Source organism: Synchiropus splendidus, chromosome 9 (assembly GCF_027744825.2).
Source record: "Synchiropus splendidus isolate RoL2022-P1 chromosome 9, RoL_Sspl_1.0, whole genome shotgun sequence".
NCBI classification, from domain to species: Eukaryota; Metazoa; Chordata; class Actinopteri; order Syngnathiformes; family Callionymidae; genus Synchiropus; species Synchiropus splendidus.
This window is the reverse complement of record NC_071342.1, coordinates 10,818,182-10,837,080: the sequence shown is the minus strand read 5'-3', so window position 1 is coordinate 10,837,080 and position 18,899 is coordinate 10,818,182. Positions and strand designations below refer to the sequence as shown.

Sequence of the window (18,899 nt, the reverse complement as noted above, 5' to 3'; positions counted from 1 at the left end):
AAAGCAGTAATACAAAAAGCTTATTACAGGAGGTTTTGCATTAAATATGGCGAACAATAAAGTTTGACTGATAACAACATATTCTACGAGATACAGATGCCAATGATGACGTGAAAAAAGTCGTTTTCAGCCCGCAAATGAGCTATAGATGAAAAAGAACGAAGGAATTGACGCTCTTGAAACCACGACCACACGGGGGCGGGTTTCTCAAAACAAACAAAATGGCGACGCGCATGAGATGGGGTCTGCAACAACTGTTCCGGACAACTATAACACCAAGCTTCAGGTGTGTGACTTTGAATATTTAAATCTATGTAATATGTCCGCTCTTTAGTGGTCGACTTTTGACAGAGTTGAACCTCAGTAGCTTCGCGAACTTGTCGTATAAGCTAACTGCGACATCGAGCAGCAGCATCAGACCAAACAAGGATAACGTAGTAGGATAAGTATTTTCTTTATTTCATCTGTAGTGCGTAAATATTAATGCATGTTTTGTGTGTGGTGTCTGGGCTAGTTCGACTCACCTTTGAAAATACGCAGCATATTGGGATCTTTTACCATGTAATATCTGCTATTAGATTCGTGACTCATCTAGTTTTCATCGTCAGATTTGTAAATAATGGGAGCTCCTTCCACAAACGTTGCTGGACCGTCCAAAGACCCCAGTTCGGAACCAACATCCCAGGTAAAACAAAGGAAACCTGCCACCATGTCCTAAATCAACCTTCGTCTTATCGAATCTTCTGCTTCATTTTAAGACTGTGCCTGTTTGACTCAGCCATTGTGATTTTGTGATGTATATGTTATTTTTATTTTGGGTTTGGGTTTAAACTTAATACAACTTGATAATATTGTTGAGTCTTTGTTGAGTGTGCGAGTGTATTGGTGTGATCCATGAGTGTGTTGGCTGAATATCAACAACACATGCTTTATAAAAATGTATGCCACTCTCACACAATGTTTTGCATCTGATGAGTAAAACACAAGCCAGCTACTTACATTCTTCGCTCAAGTGGATGCTGCCGTTTTAGTTGTCCCGAATTGCTTTAGTGAGTTGCTCTTCATTTTGTTTCTTCAGTAGTGAGAGTAATGTGCTGTTGAAGCAGTGACTCTTTATACTGGGCGTTGTATTTGAGTTGTTCAAGGCCTTTGTGGTCAATTTCCTCGCTTTTAGTCCTGCGTGGGAGGTTTCTGGACACAGCCTTGTCAATGAAACCCAGACGACCTAATTTGAAGTCATCATTAATGTAGATCAAAGATGTTTGATCCTCTGCCTTCCTTAAAACATAAAGATGTCCTTCACTTTTTACAGCCAGGCATCTGTCGATTGAGACGCAAGACACACCAAATCCAAGAAGTTTGAAGTTCCTTCCTGGAAAACCTGTTCTGGGCAGCGGAACGCTTGATTTTCCTTCTGAGAGCAGCACGGAATGCTCACAACTAGCAAGGTATTCAACATCGTGAGGTACTTCACCATACAAGATGTGGCTCTTGATACATGTGCTCGCTATATTTTCTAGAAATCTTTTTGAAATCGAGGGAGTGCAAAGAGTGTTTTTTGGCCCTGACTTCATTACGGTCACAAAAGTAAGTGTGGTTTGTAATATTGTGATATTTGGATCTTTTTTTTTTTTAATACGCTGACCTCATTTTCATGCCAGATCGATGAAGATTTGGAGTGGACAGACATCAAACGTCATGCTTTGGACACGATTGCAAAATTCTTTGAAAGTGGTGACCCAGTAACGACTGGAACAGTGAACAATGAAAGCAGTAAGGAAGCGACGTGTCCTCCAAAGTATGATCATGTGCTTACTGTGTTGACCTTTTCTTCCCAATTGTTTGTTTTATAGGCCTTTCCGAAGATGATGATGAAATTGTGTTAATGATAAAGGACCTTCTTGACAACCGAATCAGGTATGACACTGCTCTGTGTGTTGTAACGTAATTTTTAGACTCAGCTATATGTTTTAGACAAAATAATGTTCGTTTGTAAAGTGTGAGTACATTCCAAAATGAACACTATTGCTGAACTGCATGTATTGTGTTGTAGTGCTCTGTGTAAACAGTTTTGTATTGAAAGATTTTGGCACTTATTTTTATCACTTATCAAGTCATATATTCGGTTTGAAATCAAGTTTTCTCTGTGCATTGGTGACTCCCTTTGTTTAGTCCTTTGTTTATTATTTTCATTCTCAAGACCAACCGTTCAGGAAGATGGAGGTGATGTGATTTTTAAAGGTTTCGAAAATGGCACTGTGAAACTGAAACTGGTTGGTTCCTGCACCGGGTGCCCAAGTTCTACTGTGACCCTGAAGAATGGTATTCAGAACATGTTGCAGTTTTATATCCCAGAAGTGACCAACGTGGAGCAGGTACATATCTTGTGGAGGATACTGGAAATATGAGCCTTTTAATGCAGGACAGCAAATGTCTGACTTTATTTGTATATTGTCTCACAGTGGAAAGACAGGTTTTAAAAACTGAGTACAGTTTTAAAAGTACTGCGATGATTTAACTGCACAATATTTTAACCTTATTTATTCAATAATTATAGTTCATATAGTATAATATTTAATCTATTGCACTGCTGCATTAATCATTCAGTTGCCATCTCTATTGAAATAGTCAAGTTCAGCGTATTTCTGAAATCCGATTCTTAGGAAATGATTGACCTTTAACTGATTCTTCCTGTGTTCTCTGCAGATAGAAGATGAGGTGGATGAAGTCAATACAAAGGTTTTCTTGGAAGTAGAGCGCAAATTACAAGACCAATGAAGGACAACGCTGAGGATGGAGAATACGCTTCTGTTTCAGTGTTGCTTTCTTCCTGTTGTAATATATAACTTCACCACGCACGTGTCTGCTGCTGGAAGTGACAGTAAAATTGTGACCTACCATTGTTACCGACCACACGCCGCACTTCTGTGAACAACTCCCTGCTACTAAAGTATGTCGTCATCATTTCGACTCTATGGTTCATCAACAGTATCCTCAACTACACACACACACACACACACACACACACACACACCCATGATTGAAGATTCCTGTCTTGCGCGGTTTTTACACACAGTTTCCAATGTAAATCTAAATGTAACAGATGGCTGTTTTGTTGCTTTTTTCCCTGCTGTAGGTCATCTATGTTTGCACAAAAGTTATTACAAAGAAAGCAGAATGTAGTGCCTGTGTGCTTATTGTGTACATATGTTGGGGTGTTATTATTCTGTAAAATATACAGTTGTGACATCTGTTAGGGTGTTTTTGCTGAAGGAACTGTATTTGTGAAAAATGATTCACCCAACCTGCTTCTATTCTGTGTAAAAGTAGCAACAAACTGCGTGCATTGTTCTCACCTCCCGTCGTCTTAAGATTCCTGGAGGATTGTATGAGAATTGAGTGCTAGAAGAAGAACTATTAATAACAGACTGAAGAACATTGTCAGGCTTTGTTGACTACTGAGAATAAATCCATTTTATGACAAAAAACGTATTATTTTTTGTTTATTTTTAATTTTATTTTAGATTTTCCACTTCATCCATTATGTCTGACTACGTCAGAAAACTTGAGTGGTCTCTCTTCTGATCGATGCTTTTGAGAGATTCACTGTCGCATCTATCGATTTCTGATCGCAACTGTACTTTGGCTGCCTTGCGCATGCGCCGCTGGTCCCCTCATCGGCTAATGCAGTGAATAGAGGTGAGCACAAACGCTACGGTTTTAGCTAATGCTCTTTTACTTCTATAACAAATGGATTTTTCTCGAGAGAACAGTTTACTACATGTTCGTGCGAGTGTTACTAACGCGTATGTTTACCTTCTCAGTGGCGAATTAAAGCCCAGTTATGGCTTCTGCACCGTTAGCTCGAAGGCCTCACTGCTCATAACAAATCACGCATCAAGCTCTCGCTCCATCTGACTGTCGTTCGCTGATATTCGTTAAAGCACTCTTGTTTTGCTGCTGTAATACTGCATTTAAATGTGGGCTTCGAAACTTTTACTCTGTGTTTTTGGGTTATTTGCTGTTTGAAATTACTGACTGCGTTAGCTTCCTGCAAGCTAAAGTGGCTATCAGCGCCTGTGTCAGCACTTTATTAAAGCCATCGCACTGTCTTCAGCAGGCAATTATATTACGACTCAAACATTAAACTACGTTTCGAGAAAGCATCATTGAACCTTTGTTGTAGCATGTGACGAAAGTAGATATCTCCAGCATCTTATCGTGCAGTGAAATACGCAGCAGAATTAGTTCACGCTGCGATGAGAATATACCAATATGAAAGTATGATGTGCCGAATCAATATGCAAACTGGAGTTACATTGTCTTCTTACTGTATTCATAACATTTGGCTGCAGTAGATATGAACGAAATTAGGATAAGCACGCTTCTTATGGGATTAAAGTGGAATGCACTTGCTAGAAATAAACTTTTCAAACACATAATTGTGACCGCAGATTCAGCCTGTTCGTTGTATTGCATAAGTAGAGCTCTGTTAAGTTACTGTCTTGGGTTTTTAGTGAGAATCATCCCGAGTAAAGACGGCTGTTGACCTTGCTGCGCCATGGCCCAGTATGGGGGACAGAAGAATCCACCATGGGCAACCCAGTTTTCTGCCACAGCAGTGTCCCAGCCGAGCCACTCAGGACCATCACTGGACCTCAATAGTTTGCACTGTGAGTGTTTCGCCACCGATCACGTCATAGCTGCGGCTACTTTGAATTTTCCATTCCAATTTGCCATCGAGTTAGAAGAATCGATTGTGAAAATGGTTTAATTTGATCTGTCTGTCTTGTCCGTTCCTTTTGTAGCTCTTGGCGTACAACAACCCTCTCTCCTGGGGGCTTCGCCCTCAGTTTACTCCCAGCAGACCGCCTTGGCTGCTGCCTCTCTCAGCAACCAATCTGCTGCAAACTATCAGCTGACTCAGCAAACTGCTGCATTGCAGCAGCAAGCTGCAGCAGCTGCTGCTGCCGCTGCTCTTCAGCAGGTCAGTAATAGCACGCTGCTTTATAGAGTCCACCATGTGTTCATAGCACTTATTGATTTTATCCTTTATGGATAGTCTCAGATCAATTCAGCGCTCCAGCAGTATCAGCAACAGCAGCAACAGCAACAACCCCAGCAGCCTCCTCAGCAGCCGCTGTACAGTGTTCCTCATCAGGTGGGAGACAAACTTTTCATATCTCTTGCCGAAGCCTCATTTGGATTTCATTGACTAACTTTGTTTGAACTATTTCCAGCTTCCTCAGCCACAACAAGCACTAATTTCACAGGTAAGAAACATTTTGACTTTATTTGATTTTATGTTTATCATATAGTATTGGGATTGGCTGAATGGTATTCATTTATTTGATCCACTATGTTGCGCCTCTACTTGTATAATTATTGATATTGGCTTTTTCCGTTTTATTATTGACATGTCAGTAACTATTTTGGAATCCAAAAATTGTCCGAAGTCAACTTTTAGGCGCGTCTTTCTGATTTGTATCGTCTTTGTTATTGCTTGCTTGCAGCCTCCAGTTGCCATGGCCACCAGTCTCAGTCTGTCCAACCCTCAGCAGACAGCCCAGATAACCGTGTCCTACCCAACTCCGCGCTCAAGCCACCAGCAGCAGACTCAGCCGCAGAAGCAGCGAGTCTTCACTGGTGTCGTCAACAAACTGCATGACACTTTTGGCTTCGTAGATGAAGATGTTTTCTTTCAACTGAGGTTAGAAAATCATTTAACACCTGTCCTGTATTTAAAAACGATCCATGTTTCAATATTCAGTCTTAGATTTGTATTTAGAAAAATTATTTTGCACTATTTTATCATCAGTGCTGTGAAAGGGAAGACACCCCAGGTGGGTGACAGAGTCCTGGTGGAAGCTGTGTACAACCCCAACATGCCCTTTAAGTGGAACGCCCAGCGCATCCAGACATTACCTCAGCTCGCCAATCAATCAGTGAGTGCTTCTACAAATGTCTTCCCATATTGATCTCAGCTCCAGGGGCAGGTTAAGTCAATAGGAATCATGGTATTTGAGGTTTTGGTTTAACGTGACTCCTGGTCATGTTGAATTGATTTTTTTTTCTCTTTCCCTTTTCAACCAGCATCAGCAGCAAGCTCAGCCATTACCTCAAGCTTCCCCACAACTTGGCGGTCTGTACAATGAGCCAGGGATGCAGCTGCGCTATTCTGACATGCATCCTCCTGCGGACAACAGACAAAATGTAAGTCCTTGCTGAACTTTCTCCTGAAACATGAATTCTGTAGCATTTGTATCTGTTAGTCAATTACGCGTCACATGATAATTCCGATCTACTATGAAATATGATGTCCTTTATTTACAGAGTCAGCCCCAGCCTCCCAATATTATGAAGCCAGCTCCCAGCATCCTCCAGTCACTTCCTCCTCCAACCACTTTCAGTGTTCCATCCCAGGCTCCCCCTCCCTCATTGCTCCAGGCCCAACTGTCTGCTGCCTCGCTTGCCCCTCTCCTCCAAAACCCCCCTCAGCCTCTGCTGGCCCAGCCTCCACCCAAAGGTAAGGTGTCCTCACTCTTGAAAGTCTGACAGTTTCACAGTAGATGGATCACCAAACATAAATCAAAGAAATATTATTAAATTGAATAACTTCAATATTGATGGTATGAAGATATCTAAAATAAAGTCCAAATAGCCTTAACTTCAGAGTTTTTTTTTTCAGTATTTTCTATCTTGGTATATTTGAATCAGAAAACTGAATGAATATCTATATGTTTTCTGCTCATGATTTCCAGATGTGTTTTCTGGAGGTCTGCTTGCTCCTCCAGTCAGAATGATTCCACAGCCACAACCTGTAAGGCGGATTGAGCCTCCACCCCGATTCCCCAATCGTAATGATAGAGGTCCAGAGCTTATCCTCCGGAATAAAGAGGATCGCAGGTCAGTTTTATGATCATCTACAACCACGATCCCTCCTGTCTGCCTGTCACATGTAAACGCAACAAATTTCTCAGCCGTGACAGAGATCGTGAACGCAGACGGTCCAGAGAGCGCTCGCCGACACGCAAACGTTCCAGAGACCGCTCTCCAAGAAGAGATCGGTCCCCCCGTCGACCCCGCCGGGTTGTTCCTCGTTACACCGTCCAGTTTTCCAAGTTCAGTTTAGATGGGTGAGTTCAGACTGTCGACCACTATGGTCCAGAAATGCTGCTGTGTTACTGACTGCCGTCTCTTTTCAGTTCAAGCTGTGACATGATGGAGTTGAGGAGGCGCTACCAGAGCCTCTACATTCCCAGTGACTTCTTCAACGCCGTCTTCTCTTGGGTGGACGTGTTTCCTTTAGCAAGACCCTTCCAGTTCAGTAACGCCTGCAATTTTCACATTTTGCATAAAGAGGTGGATCCTCTAATGAAGAACACAGCCGTCCTGGACCCACCTGATGCCAACCACACCTACAGTGCCAAGGTAACTCAATAGACGACACGCCAAACTTCACTGGCTTTTTGATAAAACTGTGATTATCTTATTTGTGTACCTGCCAGAGTTAATGGGAAGTTTGCTGGTCACTGGCAAATACATACAATATATTACTGCCATTCAGCGCTCATCTACCTTGCTGAACTGCTCTTCAGTTTGGTCATAACTGAAGATGGCATCAAACACTGGAGAATATCAAAGTTTATTTAGCATAATAAATAAAAACCACACCGCTTTCTGTAGTACATCAAGCATTTCTCCCCCTTGTTCTATATACCTGGAGAGGACGTTACTCATGCACATTGTAGGAAGAATCTGCTCTTGTGGTCTTTAGTAGTAGGGGTGTACTTGTGTAAAAATATTCTTGAATTTAATGTGGCTTTTTTTCCCAGGTGATGCTGCTGGCTAACCCCAGCTTAGAAGAGCTTTATCACAAGTCATGTGCTCTGGCTGAGGACCCTCAAGAAGTCAGAGATGCTTTTCAGCACCCTGCAAGACTGATAAAGGTAAGCATCACTTTGGACACAAAGGCACACATCAGATGATTCTCAATTGAGCCGACGGATGATGCTTTTGTCCTATTCCATTGCAGAGCATGTGCACTGTTGAAAAATCAAAACTGATGCGGCCCCCTCTAATTCTGATGTATTCTTTCTTCTTTTCCCTTTAACTTTGTCTCTCTGTCTGTCCTTTGTCTCTCCTTTGCCTTCAGTTTTTGGTGGGAATGAGAGGTAAAGATGAGGCCATGGCCATCGGTGGTCACTGGTCTCCCTCTCTGGATGGAGCTGACCCAGAGAAGGATGTGTCCGTCCTAATAAGGACAGCCATACGCTGTTGCAAGGCTCTCACAGGCATAGATCTTAGTCTGTGCACTCAGTGGTAAGCATATGTTTTCCCACATCCCATCCTGATTACTGTACTGTGCTGCTGCTCAAATTTAAATCTGATGCGAGATGAACTACTAAAATTCTGCTAATGATGTCTGAAATAGTTTTTGTTGCTGTCCTGTTTGATTTAACAATTATTTTTAATTTGCTACATTTCAATTTGATTTGTTTTGTGCAATGATCTTTCCGTCTTGTCTGTCGCCGTGGCTCTTTTTCTGTCCGACTTTTACAAACGTTTCTGTTGTGAAGAATATCAAACACATGGACTGTCGTTGGAAGCAGTGACCGGGACCAGAAGACACTACCATTGTTTAAATACTTTATTTTTTTCCTATGTTAAATATTCTACATATTTAACTGGCTTTCACTGTCCTGTCCCTCTGTCTTTATTCGCAATGCTTACTGTGTGTTGAAGGTTAATGCTGAGGACTTACGGATAATTGGCTGAAGCTATGCAGATGAATTTAGCTTTTCTTTTTTTTGTGATTGTACGTCAAACTTCTCAAAATGACTGCGGTGACACCAGTTGGAGAGCTGCAGATTATGTTTGTTAATGCTGTGTGGGAGATGGGCCGCTGAGATGATGTACACAGTCATTCAGTGGCATTGTGGGCGGCGTAGCTGTAGAAGACACCTGCCTTAACTAGGGCCGCCTTTTGACTGTTTGCTGACGAGAATGTTTCTTTCCAATGCACCTTCTTCCTTTGCGACAGGTATCGTTTTGCAGAGATTCGCTATCATCGGCCGGAGGAGACACACAAGGGGCGGACAGTCCCCGCTCATGTGGAGACAGTGGTTTTGTTTCTTCCGGATGTTTGGCATTGTCTTCCTACCCGCTCAGAGTGGGAGGTGCTGTCACGGCGACTCCGGGAGCAGCTGTCTGAGAAGCTAGCAGCCGAGCGAAAGGAGGCAGATGGAGAACAGGCACTGAACCGCTAATCCCTCTCTTCTCATTTCCGCTTCTCACAGGAAGGCACAGGACTCACAAAAACAAACTCCAGATAAACATCTTACACACACAAACACACACACACAAACCTGAACACAGGAAGCTCACCTAGGCATCTTCCCCGCCTCCTCCTCCTCCTTCACCTGTCACTTCCCCTCCTCCAGTTCCAATCCTCCATCTCTTCATCAGAACCCACAACTTCGCCTCACGTCCAGCAGCCTTGTAGAGTTGAAGCTGCGAGACTAGCTCAAGTCCATTAGCTCACAACTGACGACACAGATTCCAGCTCCTTTTTGTAATTCAGTGCTAATCTGGATCCTGTAAAGTGACTTCTAATCTGCCGTCTAATGTTGAATCGTGTTTGGACCAGTCAAACGTCCATATTTGGGATGAGAAGTGAAAATGGGCTGGAATCTGTGGCGTTGCTTAAACCGTGAGTAGAGGTGTCACGCATCACCCCAGTTGGAATAGAAGCAACCCTCACGTCACTCTCTCTTGTCTGTTTGTATTCCACTTTTTACCTTCATGTGAAATTTGGTTACTGGAGGGCAAATGACAAGCTCAGTATTCAAATATAGATTAAGTAGGCCAGCCATTCGTCACTCTGGAGACCAGCTTCAGTTCACCTGATGTATCGACACAGATTTTACACACAAACTTCATTGATTTGACCTTTTTTGTGTTCCACAGATTCATTGATTGGCAGCTGGAGTTTTTGTTATCAATAAGAGCTAGAGAGCTTTCCTGTGTATGCTTCAGTAGCAGCTGACTGACACGCAGTCAAGCTCACTAGAAGGAGAACATGACAGGCAGATGTGATCTTTTTTTGCACGGATCATTTTGAAGCTCGCCCTGACTGAGACTTGCACACTGACACTGCCTTTCTTATCCCTCTCCTGTTTGTTTGTCTATTCCAACGGTTTGCTGTCCAGGACGAAGAGGACAAGGACGACGATGAGACGAAGGACATCAGCACCCCGACGCACTGGGCTAAGCTTGATCCGAAATCCATGAAGGTGTGGAGAACTCTTTGTTTGGTGGCCACTAGTCCAGACTGTTTCCATCCAAGACCAAGATGTCGATTGCAATACTACTTTTCACCTTCTGAATGAGTGACCCACGTCTGTTGAAGGTGAACGACCTGCGACGGGAACTGGACTGCCGCTCTCTCAGTTCAAAGGGTCTGAAGTCCCAGCTGATCGCTCGACTCACCAAGCAGCTGAAGGTGGAGGAGCAGGTGGAGGAGGCAAGAGAGCCAGAGAAGCCGGACCTGAAAGTACCAGAGGAAGAAGAGCTGTCTCGTCCTGAGGAAGACAAAGAGGTTTGTGACTGGATTTTGTTTTTTTTCTTTGAAATGTCAGTTCCACCGTCATGCTTTTCCACTCAGGAGGAGGAGAGGAGAAAGCAGGAGGAGCTGGAGCGCCAGCGGAGAGAGAGGCGCTACGTCCTGCCCGATGAACCCACCATTCTTGTTTACCCCAACTGGGCAGCCAAGAACGGCAAGTTTGACTGCAGCGTGATGTCGCTGAGCGTGCTCCTGGACTACAGGCTGGAGGACAACAAGGAGCATTCATTTGAGGTTCAAACATCTGTGGTCGGTTTCAGAAGACGTTGATGCTGACTAGACGTTGCTGCCCTCTGCCCAGGTGTCCCTGTTTGCTGAGCTTTTTAATGAGATGCTTCAGAGGGACTTTGGGTTCCGTATTTTTAAAGCCCTGGCTGCGATTCCTACCAAGGAGGACAAGAAGGACAAAGAGAAGAAGAATAAGAAAGAGACAGAAAAACGGGACGCGGAGAAGCGAGACTTCAAAAAGGAGAAGGAAGATGACGGCGAGGAGCCGATGGTGAAGAAATACAAAGACGAGGACGAGGAGAAGAGGAAGGTGAGCTCCACACAAACCCATCTGTTGTGACTACTATAGAAGTCTCACTCTGTTTTTGAAGCAGTCTGAAGAAAAGGTCCTGAAAAAGGAGGAATCACGTGATGAAGACGACGACGATGAAGGCAGCACAGCAAACGCTGAGGAGTACGACCCGATGGAGGCTGAAGACGACGATGACGACGATGATGGTGCGTGATCCCAGGTCTGCTGTTGAGAAGATGTGTGTTCTGAAGCTTTGCCTCACCTCTACAGACAAGGATGACGAGGATTCACTCGACAGAGAGCGGAGGGAGCGCAAGGATGACCGGAAGTCGTCCAAAGAGAGGTCTTCTAAGGATAAGGTGCGCTGCTGAGCACTGCTTTGCGGTGGAGTTTGGAGAAGTAACAAGTGCTCTTGTTGTCCACCAGGAGAAGAAGCAGATGGTCACCCACAACAAGGATCTGCTGATGGCATTTGTTTACTTCGACCAAAGCCACTGTGGCTACCTGCTGGAGCGAGACCTGGAGGAGATCTTGTACACACTTGGGCTGCACCTTTCCCGCGCTCAGGTAGGCTCAGGTCTGGTGTTTCCTCAGGTTTCCTCTTAGTCACTGGTGGTGTCGCCATCACAGGTGAAGAAGCTACTGAACAAGCCGGTGGTGCGAGAGACCTGCTTTTACAGAAAGCTAACGGACAGAGACAAGGACGAGGCGGCGGCTTCTGTGAATGAATTACAAATGGAAAGTCTTCTTGGTAAGTGCTGCAGCATGGTGAAGGTCCAGCCGGTTGTTCACTGACTCCTGCGTCTGCTCTTCAGGCAACAAAGCTTTTCTTCCTGTTCTGAAAGCCGAACCACAATCCAGTGAGTCCAGTGATCTGGTCATGTTCAACGGCGCCGTGGTGGACGTGGCTAGCATGATGCAGAAGCTGGAGAAGAGTGAGAAGGCCAGAGCAGAAATCGAGCAGAAGATGATGCTTCAGGAAGCCCAGATGGGTAAGATGTGTCTCCTTCTTATGTCTGGAGTCTGTGGTTTTCATGCAAGCTACACTCTGAGTCAGCAGTCCTGCCGGACGATGAGCTGCCTCAATTTGAGTTTTGCTACAGAAACTCGGTTCACGTTCTCCTGCAGCCTCTGGTTCAGTGAGGCTGCAGGTCAGTGGGCTGGAACATCTTCATGTCGGCCAGTACTGCTGCAGAGGGATCCTCTGATGCGTCCATGGGTGATCCCTTCTTTTGCCTGAATGCAGAGTTGGAAGCAAAAGCCAAGCTTCAGCTGGAACAGTCCAACAAGTCTCTGTCCTCGTCGTTGGAGGAGGTGAGCAAGAGTCTGGTCCAGACGGAGCAGGATCTGAGCACCATGGAGGAGCTGAAGAAGCTTTACCAGGCTCAGTTCAGGAAGACCTGCCGCACCCTGATGGACTCGGTCAGAGGGATGCTGGAAGTGATGAAGCAGGTGAGGTCACGCTCCAGACGTCTCCGCCTCCCGCAGGACGTGAGCTCACGGCCCGTCGTGTGTCCACAGGACAAAGACGAAGAGGGCTTTAAAGAAGAGCTGCTCTCCGACCGACTCCTCTCCTCCATGATGTCGCAGACGAACGGAGCGGACGAACAAAGCCAAGACTGACAAACGGCCACTAAACTAGTGCTGTTTGGACCTAGCGCTGCAGCTCCACCTGTCTTGTTTCTTGTACGGAGGATTTTAACTGAGGAAGCCCACTGTTTGGTAACTGTGTTGTCAGTCCGCTGCAGGTCTGTGTCCAGGATCTTGTTTTCTAACCAGCAATAACGATGCTATTTATGTGCGAGAGGATTCATCAAACATATTTAATAGAAACTAATTTTGGATGGAGAAGGTCGATCAAGTGACGTTGCCTCCATTTGCTGCTGCTGCTGCGTTGAATAAAAACTTGAAGTTTGATGTTTGCCTCAACCAACCTGGGCTGCTGTTCCTTTGTTTGCTTTCCACAGATGCAAAGTAAATTTAGAGGGTTGAAGAGGGTGGAATTATCCATGGTTTCCTTGTATCTGAGAAGAGCTGGTATGATGGAAAGGAATCACTGCGTTACTATCTCTGGTCAGCAGGGGGCGGTAGTCACTCACGTAGGAATCTCATAGTCAGACGCAGTATATCCTCACTGTCCTGTTCCAGCTTGCCAGCCGCTTCTTCACTCCCTCTTTCTGACCTGCATTGGTCACTCGAGTCTATGAAGCGGCATCTCAGATGAACAACCTGATCATAAAGCACCACCACAGGGCGACTGAACCCGCTGACCCCAGAGATGTTTCTCACCCCTGGTCAGGAAGATGATCGCGCTGGGGAGACGGCTAGTGGGCGTGGCCTGATGGTTGAGGACGACTGATGACGTATTGGTAATCCTTTAGCATATTTTGTTTAGCCATCACCTTGGATTATTATTATTACTAATACATAATTTTTATTTTGATAGAATAAATGCCACTTCAGATTATTTTTTTGTGTTAATGTATTTATAAGTTCAGTTCTGTTTATTATTTTGCATCTTTGCAGGTTAGATCCTTATGATTATATACATTTTTTTTTACATTACTTTTTTTTAACTTAATTTTACTTATGTATTCTGCTCATTGTTCTTCAATAACTATTCAATTGTACATTTTCTGGCTCGTCCTGCATGTTTCTATGTGCTTTGTAATGTCTTCAGTTTTGACACATTGTAGATAGTTTATTATTATTGAGGTTAATATAGTTAAGTGTTTATTCCTTGACACAGGATTTTGGCCCAGCTGTCAGGTCACTGTTAGTCTCCTTCACTTCCTCATGGACAATGGAAACATGTCAGCTGTCTCTGCTGATGTGGCTGCTGCTTTTGTCTCCTCATCCGGCTGCAAATACCGGACAAACAAACGTGGTGCGCCGCCCACTGGCCTGACCCGAGGACCCTCGTGCCCTCGCGCTGCAGCTGTGAACGGCTGAAATCAGAGCCTGCCACAGCGAGCCGGGCAGGTACCTCCAGCCTCACCAGCAACAGTAGGCTTTTGTGCTGCCCCTGTGCTCAAACCCAGACTCTACTCAGATCGCTTCAATGCCACGGGTTAATTCCAGCCGAGGTTTTGGTTCATCTGAATATGAATGCTGTGATTTGACTTCCTGTGTTTGGTTTTCTTCTCGCCGCATTTTTCTGTCAACACCTACCATCGTCACCGAGTCAAAAGTTCACAGTCGTCATAGTTACCATGACAAAAGCTGCCGCCGGGGCCCTCACACGGGGCCCTCACACGGGACCCTCTGGACTCCCTGAGTCTGAGCCTTTGGTGAGTTGTCGGGAGTCTGTGTGTGAGTTCTGCGCTTTGTTTTTGTGATTGTGACACAATGAGAAACAAATGTTCTACACGAGCGCTGCCACAAGCCCTGCTGATCCAGAACAATGCACTCTTGGGGGTACAAAGGGAAGCTTTTGACATCAGCCTGGCCTTGGACCTCCTGCAGAACTGGACTCATTTGACATCCAACCAAATCATTTCAATCCTCACACTCACGAAAAGGAGGACGCAGGCTGGTTCTCCTGAGGTTTCTGCCTTGACCAGTCAAATCTACCGCTCGCTCACGGCGATTGAGTTACTGTCAGACGAACGTTTTTGTCAACACAAGTTCACCACCGTTTACTTGCGGTTTGATCCAGGTAACTGACACGTGAGAGGATCTATTGAGCAGCTGACCGCTGCCTTGCACGGGCCCCTGCCACAGGGCAGAGAGGGGGCTGCTGTTCAGAGGTCTGCCGAAGGAACGCCACTTCCTCCGCAGCCTCGCAGCAAAAGCACCGCACTTGTTGAGGAAACATGCCCCCCCTCTCCTCACCCGCCCCGCCCTGGAGTACTGGGTTACACTGTGAGAAAGTTCCGACTGTGTTTCTGACAAGGTGTCTCCGGGGAGCCCCTGGGTGGGAACACAAGGCCTCCTGAACCGAAGAGAACCAGCCGGACTGTTACTGTCAGAGCGCCGCAGATTTGCCGACGTGTGACTTGACTGTACGTAGATTGAGTCTGAAGCTGCAACAATAGTCCAACAAAGAGCAGCTTTCATTGCGGCCGCCTGAGGGGGGAATCAGATATTGGGTGCGGGAGTCGTGTTTGCCACCCGATCAGATAATCACCCCGTTGAAACCAGAGTGCCAGAGTTAATCATTCGCCACTTGAGTGACAAGTGTCCAAAACACTGCAGACTCTGCGGAGAACTTGCAATGATCCGGCCGCGGCCGAACAAGTCAGTCAGCTCTCAGCCTGAGTTGACCTCTCCCTCATGTGGAGGGTTTAAAAACAGAGCAGGAAGTTGGTGAGAGGCATTTCCTGCATGCTTAGCATCACCTGGAAGCAGGGGTCAGTGGAACAGAGGAAGCTTGCTCCTCCGAATAACAGTGTCCTTGTGTGTCGCCACACACATGTATATTTATGATCGGCTCATGCGTTTCCTCATCGGTGAGTCTCCGGCTGCGTCGTGGCGGCGAGGTTTTTTGGCCACTTCGCTAATGAGGCTCTTCGTTGCTTTGATGTTGCGATTGCACTGATGTTGTAGTTCAAAGCTGCGTCCATCCAGACTCCGCTTCTCACAAACCTTCATTTACAGACCATCTCGCCTATTACCGTCGGCGGAAAAACAAATTATGTTGTGTTTAGTTTCATTGTTCAGCGGATATAGGGCGTTAAGGCCAAGTGCCTTGCTCGAGGGCGGCGGGTCACCAGGAGTCAAACTAGTCGTCAAAACCACAGACCTAATTTCTACCTTGATACACAACCATACACACTTATTTTTGAGCCGGTGGCCGACTCATTCACCTGTTTGGAGACCTGAATACACAGAACTCTGTAGTAAAATATGGTCAAACATTGGTGCCAAACGTCCAAATGTGGGACTGAAAGTCATTTATTGTCTTCACAAATGATGGCAACCAACAGCCATCATGTGATGTAGCTTGACAGACTTTTCTATCCATGGAAATCATTGCTCATGTGGCTTCACCTTCATCAATGTTCAGGCCAGAACCGGCTTCTCAAACTGAGGTTTTTGAGTCATGTACCGTTAGCACTGCAGTTGCAGTTTGTTCCTGAGAGTCCAAACGTGTTTTTTCTTGACTTAGGTGCTGTCAGACTTGAATGCAGTTTGTTTACATGGCGATCTGCGCAAATCGACGCCGACTTTGTCACTGTGCAAACGCTCCATTAATAGTATTGTTCTCCTGTTGGCTGCTGACAAGAAAATCACTCGCAGTTTTCAAGTGATCAAACTGTAAAGGGGCCTCTGAAATGAGGAGATCGTAGCCCTCGCATCACGGTCATGAAAGCTATTGGGAGGTGAAAATTGCCAAACCTTTAAGCTTGAAAGGAAGTCCCCAAGCCATGACCCACTGTAGGTGGGGCTGAGAGAGAAGACCCAATCGACTACCTGTCAAACTTGCTCGAGGGCAGTTTTCCCAAAAAGAAATATTGATACTGAAGCAGGATCAGCTCTCAAATGTGGCTCCCAAATGAGCTGTACTTTGAGGGAGGACCTGCCTGACTGTTGTGTTGTGACTGCTGGGGTCCTCCCTCACACACTGTGGGAAGCTCCTCAAATGGGAACACAAAAGCTAGTTGCTAACAAAATACCGTTCTGTCTTGACGGCGGTGTGTGTTTGATGGGAGGGGACCGCACCTGTGAACAAAAGATAGATCAGACCAGAGCGACCCGACGTCGCTCTCACAGAGGCTCAAAGTGCAGCTGTAGACTTTCTCTCACATGGTTGTGATCTGCTGTGTGCCCACAGGGGTCTTTGGAGTGTGTGTGTGTGTGTGTGTGGCAACTCGGGCCGTGGGTGTCGACCATCACTCAGCAGTCTCTCACAGGCTGGAGTGATAAAAGTGAGTCCAAAAGTCTGTCCTTTCTCCGTTTCCCATTGTCAAAGTGGCTGTGTGGAGGGATGGAAATCCGAACCAGCCCTCCTCCAGGTCTGTAAGTGCTCCCCTCCCGTCCTCAGCCTTATTAAAACAGCATTGCTGAATTATAACCCCCCACTATAGCAATCATGTTTTATTGGAGAGCTGCTATCATTCCGTTCGTCTGGCTCTCTCCCGACTCGGCGCGACTGGTCCAGGAGTTTTCACTTCAAACACGCGCTGATTTGCGCCGTGGAGCAGCGGAGCGTGCCGACATTACTGTCTTGAATGTCAATACACGCCGTAAAGACGGAATACAAACCAGTCTGCTGCTCCTTTGATCTCCGCTGCCACGAGGAATCGTGGAGCTGTAATTACAGAGTGCCAGGACTGATGCTGGGACAAGTTCACTCAGGCATCAAGAGCCAATAAGTTGATGATGGATTTCTGGATGTCTATCAACAGCAACTCTTTCCAAGAGTCAAGCCCTTTGAAGTTCTTCTTCAGAGGTTTATTGTAGCCCAGAGTCAACGTCGCGACCATTTTCGTGCTACGGTTACAACTATTTTCTTTCCCCACCTCCAACGGGTGGATCATCTTTAATCTACTGTCACAACTTGGAAGCTTCCCTGTCCTCACATGCAGATTGTTCTCTTCTGTTTGTCTACTTTAGGTCAGTGGGCCTCTGTCTGTACTGTGCCATTTCCAGTAAGTATCAGTCCAGTTTGTGGACAACTCACCAATGTGCTTTAAACAACCCCAACCCAACTCAGAATTCTGCCTCTTCTCAGGTCATTTCCCAGCAGGGATTTCCAAGTCAGCCGTCTTAACCTACCCCAGCTGCCCCTGAGTCACACTCCTTTTACCACATCCTTTGATCCACAGTGGTTTCCTTCTGCTCCTTTCCTAAGGCACCTCCATCTCCCCATTCTTCAGTCAACATGGCCTCTTTCAATTCTCTCGATTCCCCTCCTTACGTTTGCCAGTGGTGGAAAGCTGAGCGGTGCTGCGCAGCTCTGCTATCGCAAACTGACTGCACCCCTTTGGAACCTTGTCCGAGGCCCAAACGGCAGCTAATGGCAGGGTTAGTGTCCAACAGGGCAGCCAGAAATTTCACTTACCGAATGACTGACAGAGGTAGGACTCATCATGCTTGGCCCTTTGGGGCCAAGGATGCTGAGCACCTGTTGATCTTATCTTTCATCCTTCAACATAACGTGGCGGTGTCAAGTGTTAAGGATGAATTTGTCCCGATAACTGCCTCCCAAAATGGAATGTTCAATATTTATGATGAAAAAGGTGGGGGCAGTCAGTGAAACTGTGTGGTGGAATGGAACGTAGCCCATCAAGAAGCGACCTGCCAGAGAAAGAAGGAAGCAAAGGGAGGAGTTTATTTGCTATCCTTTACTTTCATCCTCAGAGCTGCGTTTGTGTTCTTCTGGGATTTTCCCGTCATGGTCCTTTCATGTTGTGTTTTCTGGGTGTTACCTCATTTTATCACGTGCAATCCTGCAAGATTTCTGGTTTGATGGACAGAATTATCGGGGCGCACCACAGACATAACTATAAACACCAGAGGGATTTCCACCCTAAGGTTTAGCAGAAGTGAGTCTTACCCTTCGTGCCTGGTCAGCCTTGTCTGGTCTCATATGAGAATAAGAAGGAGCCAAGTCTAATGGACTTACTCTCTACAGCATTACCGTCACTCATTGTCCATAAGTCAGTGAAGCCCGTCCATGGACATGGAATAAGACTTGAGCTGCTGCCTCTTCTCTAGCAGCACTTGGAGTTGGTGATAATCTTTTTAACAGTCCCGAAAAAGGAAAAAGACTGAAGTTACACCAAAAAAAAAACAGATTTCTACCAGTAT

The 18,899-nt window shown here is 45.8% G+C and overlaps 2 protein-coding genes across 3 annotated transcripts; both read left to right on the top strand.

Annotated features, from left to right (window-relative positions):
• Positions 1–65: 65 nt before the first annotated feature.
• On the top strand, positions 66–3,474 carry zgc:110319 (uncharacterized protein LOC796111 homolog). Its single transcript, XM_053875612.1, has 8 exons — positions 66–286; positions 609–685; positions 1,313–1,448; positions 1,521–1,587; positions 1,662–1,773; positions 1,854–1,917; positions 2,201–2,375; positions 2,707–3,474. Exons 1-8 carry the CDS (start codon positions 222–224, stop codon positions 2,776–2,778), a joined length of 768 nt encoding a protein of 255 aa, XP_053731587.1. The 5' UTR covers positions 66–221; the 3' UTR covers positions 2,779–3,474.
• A 182-nt stretch (positions 3,475–3,656) lies between these two features.
• ccar1 (cell division cycle and apoptosis regulator 1) lies at positions 3,657–13,077 on the top strand. Of its 2 annotated transcripts, none has more exons than XM_053875601.1 (26): positions 3,657–3,699; positions 4,518–4,673; positions 4,809–4,987; positions 5,063–5,161; positions 5,241–5,273; positions 5,514–5,710; positions 5,819–5,945; positions 6,094–6,213; positions 6,334–6,526; positions 6,762–6,906; positions 6,981–7,136; positions 7,206–7,431; positions 7,836–7,949; positions 8,156–8,322; positions 9,044–9,254; positions 10,212–10,295; positions 10,412–10,600; positions 10,667–10,858; positions 10,926–11,162; positions 11,227–11,350; positions 11,415–11,503; positions 11,571–11,711; positions 11,775–11,895; positions 11,960–12,136; positions 12,391–12,596; positions 12,666–13,077. In XM_053875601.1, the coding sequence occupies exons 2-26, from the start codon at positions 4,562–4,564 to the stop codon at positions 12,765–12,767; spliced, it is 3,741 nt and encodes a 1,246-aa protein (XP_053731576.1). In that variant the 5' UTR covers positions 3,657–3,699; positions 4,518–4,561; the 3' UTR covers positions 12,768–13,077. The 2 variants fall into 2 exon arrangements, with proteins under 2 accessions (XP_053731576.1, XP_053731575.1); XM_053875600.1 differs by having other exon boundaries at positions 11,224–11,350.
• The last annotated feature ends 5,822 nt before the right edge of the window (positions 13,078–18,899 follow it).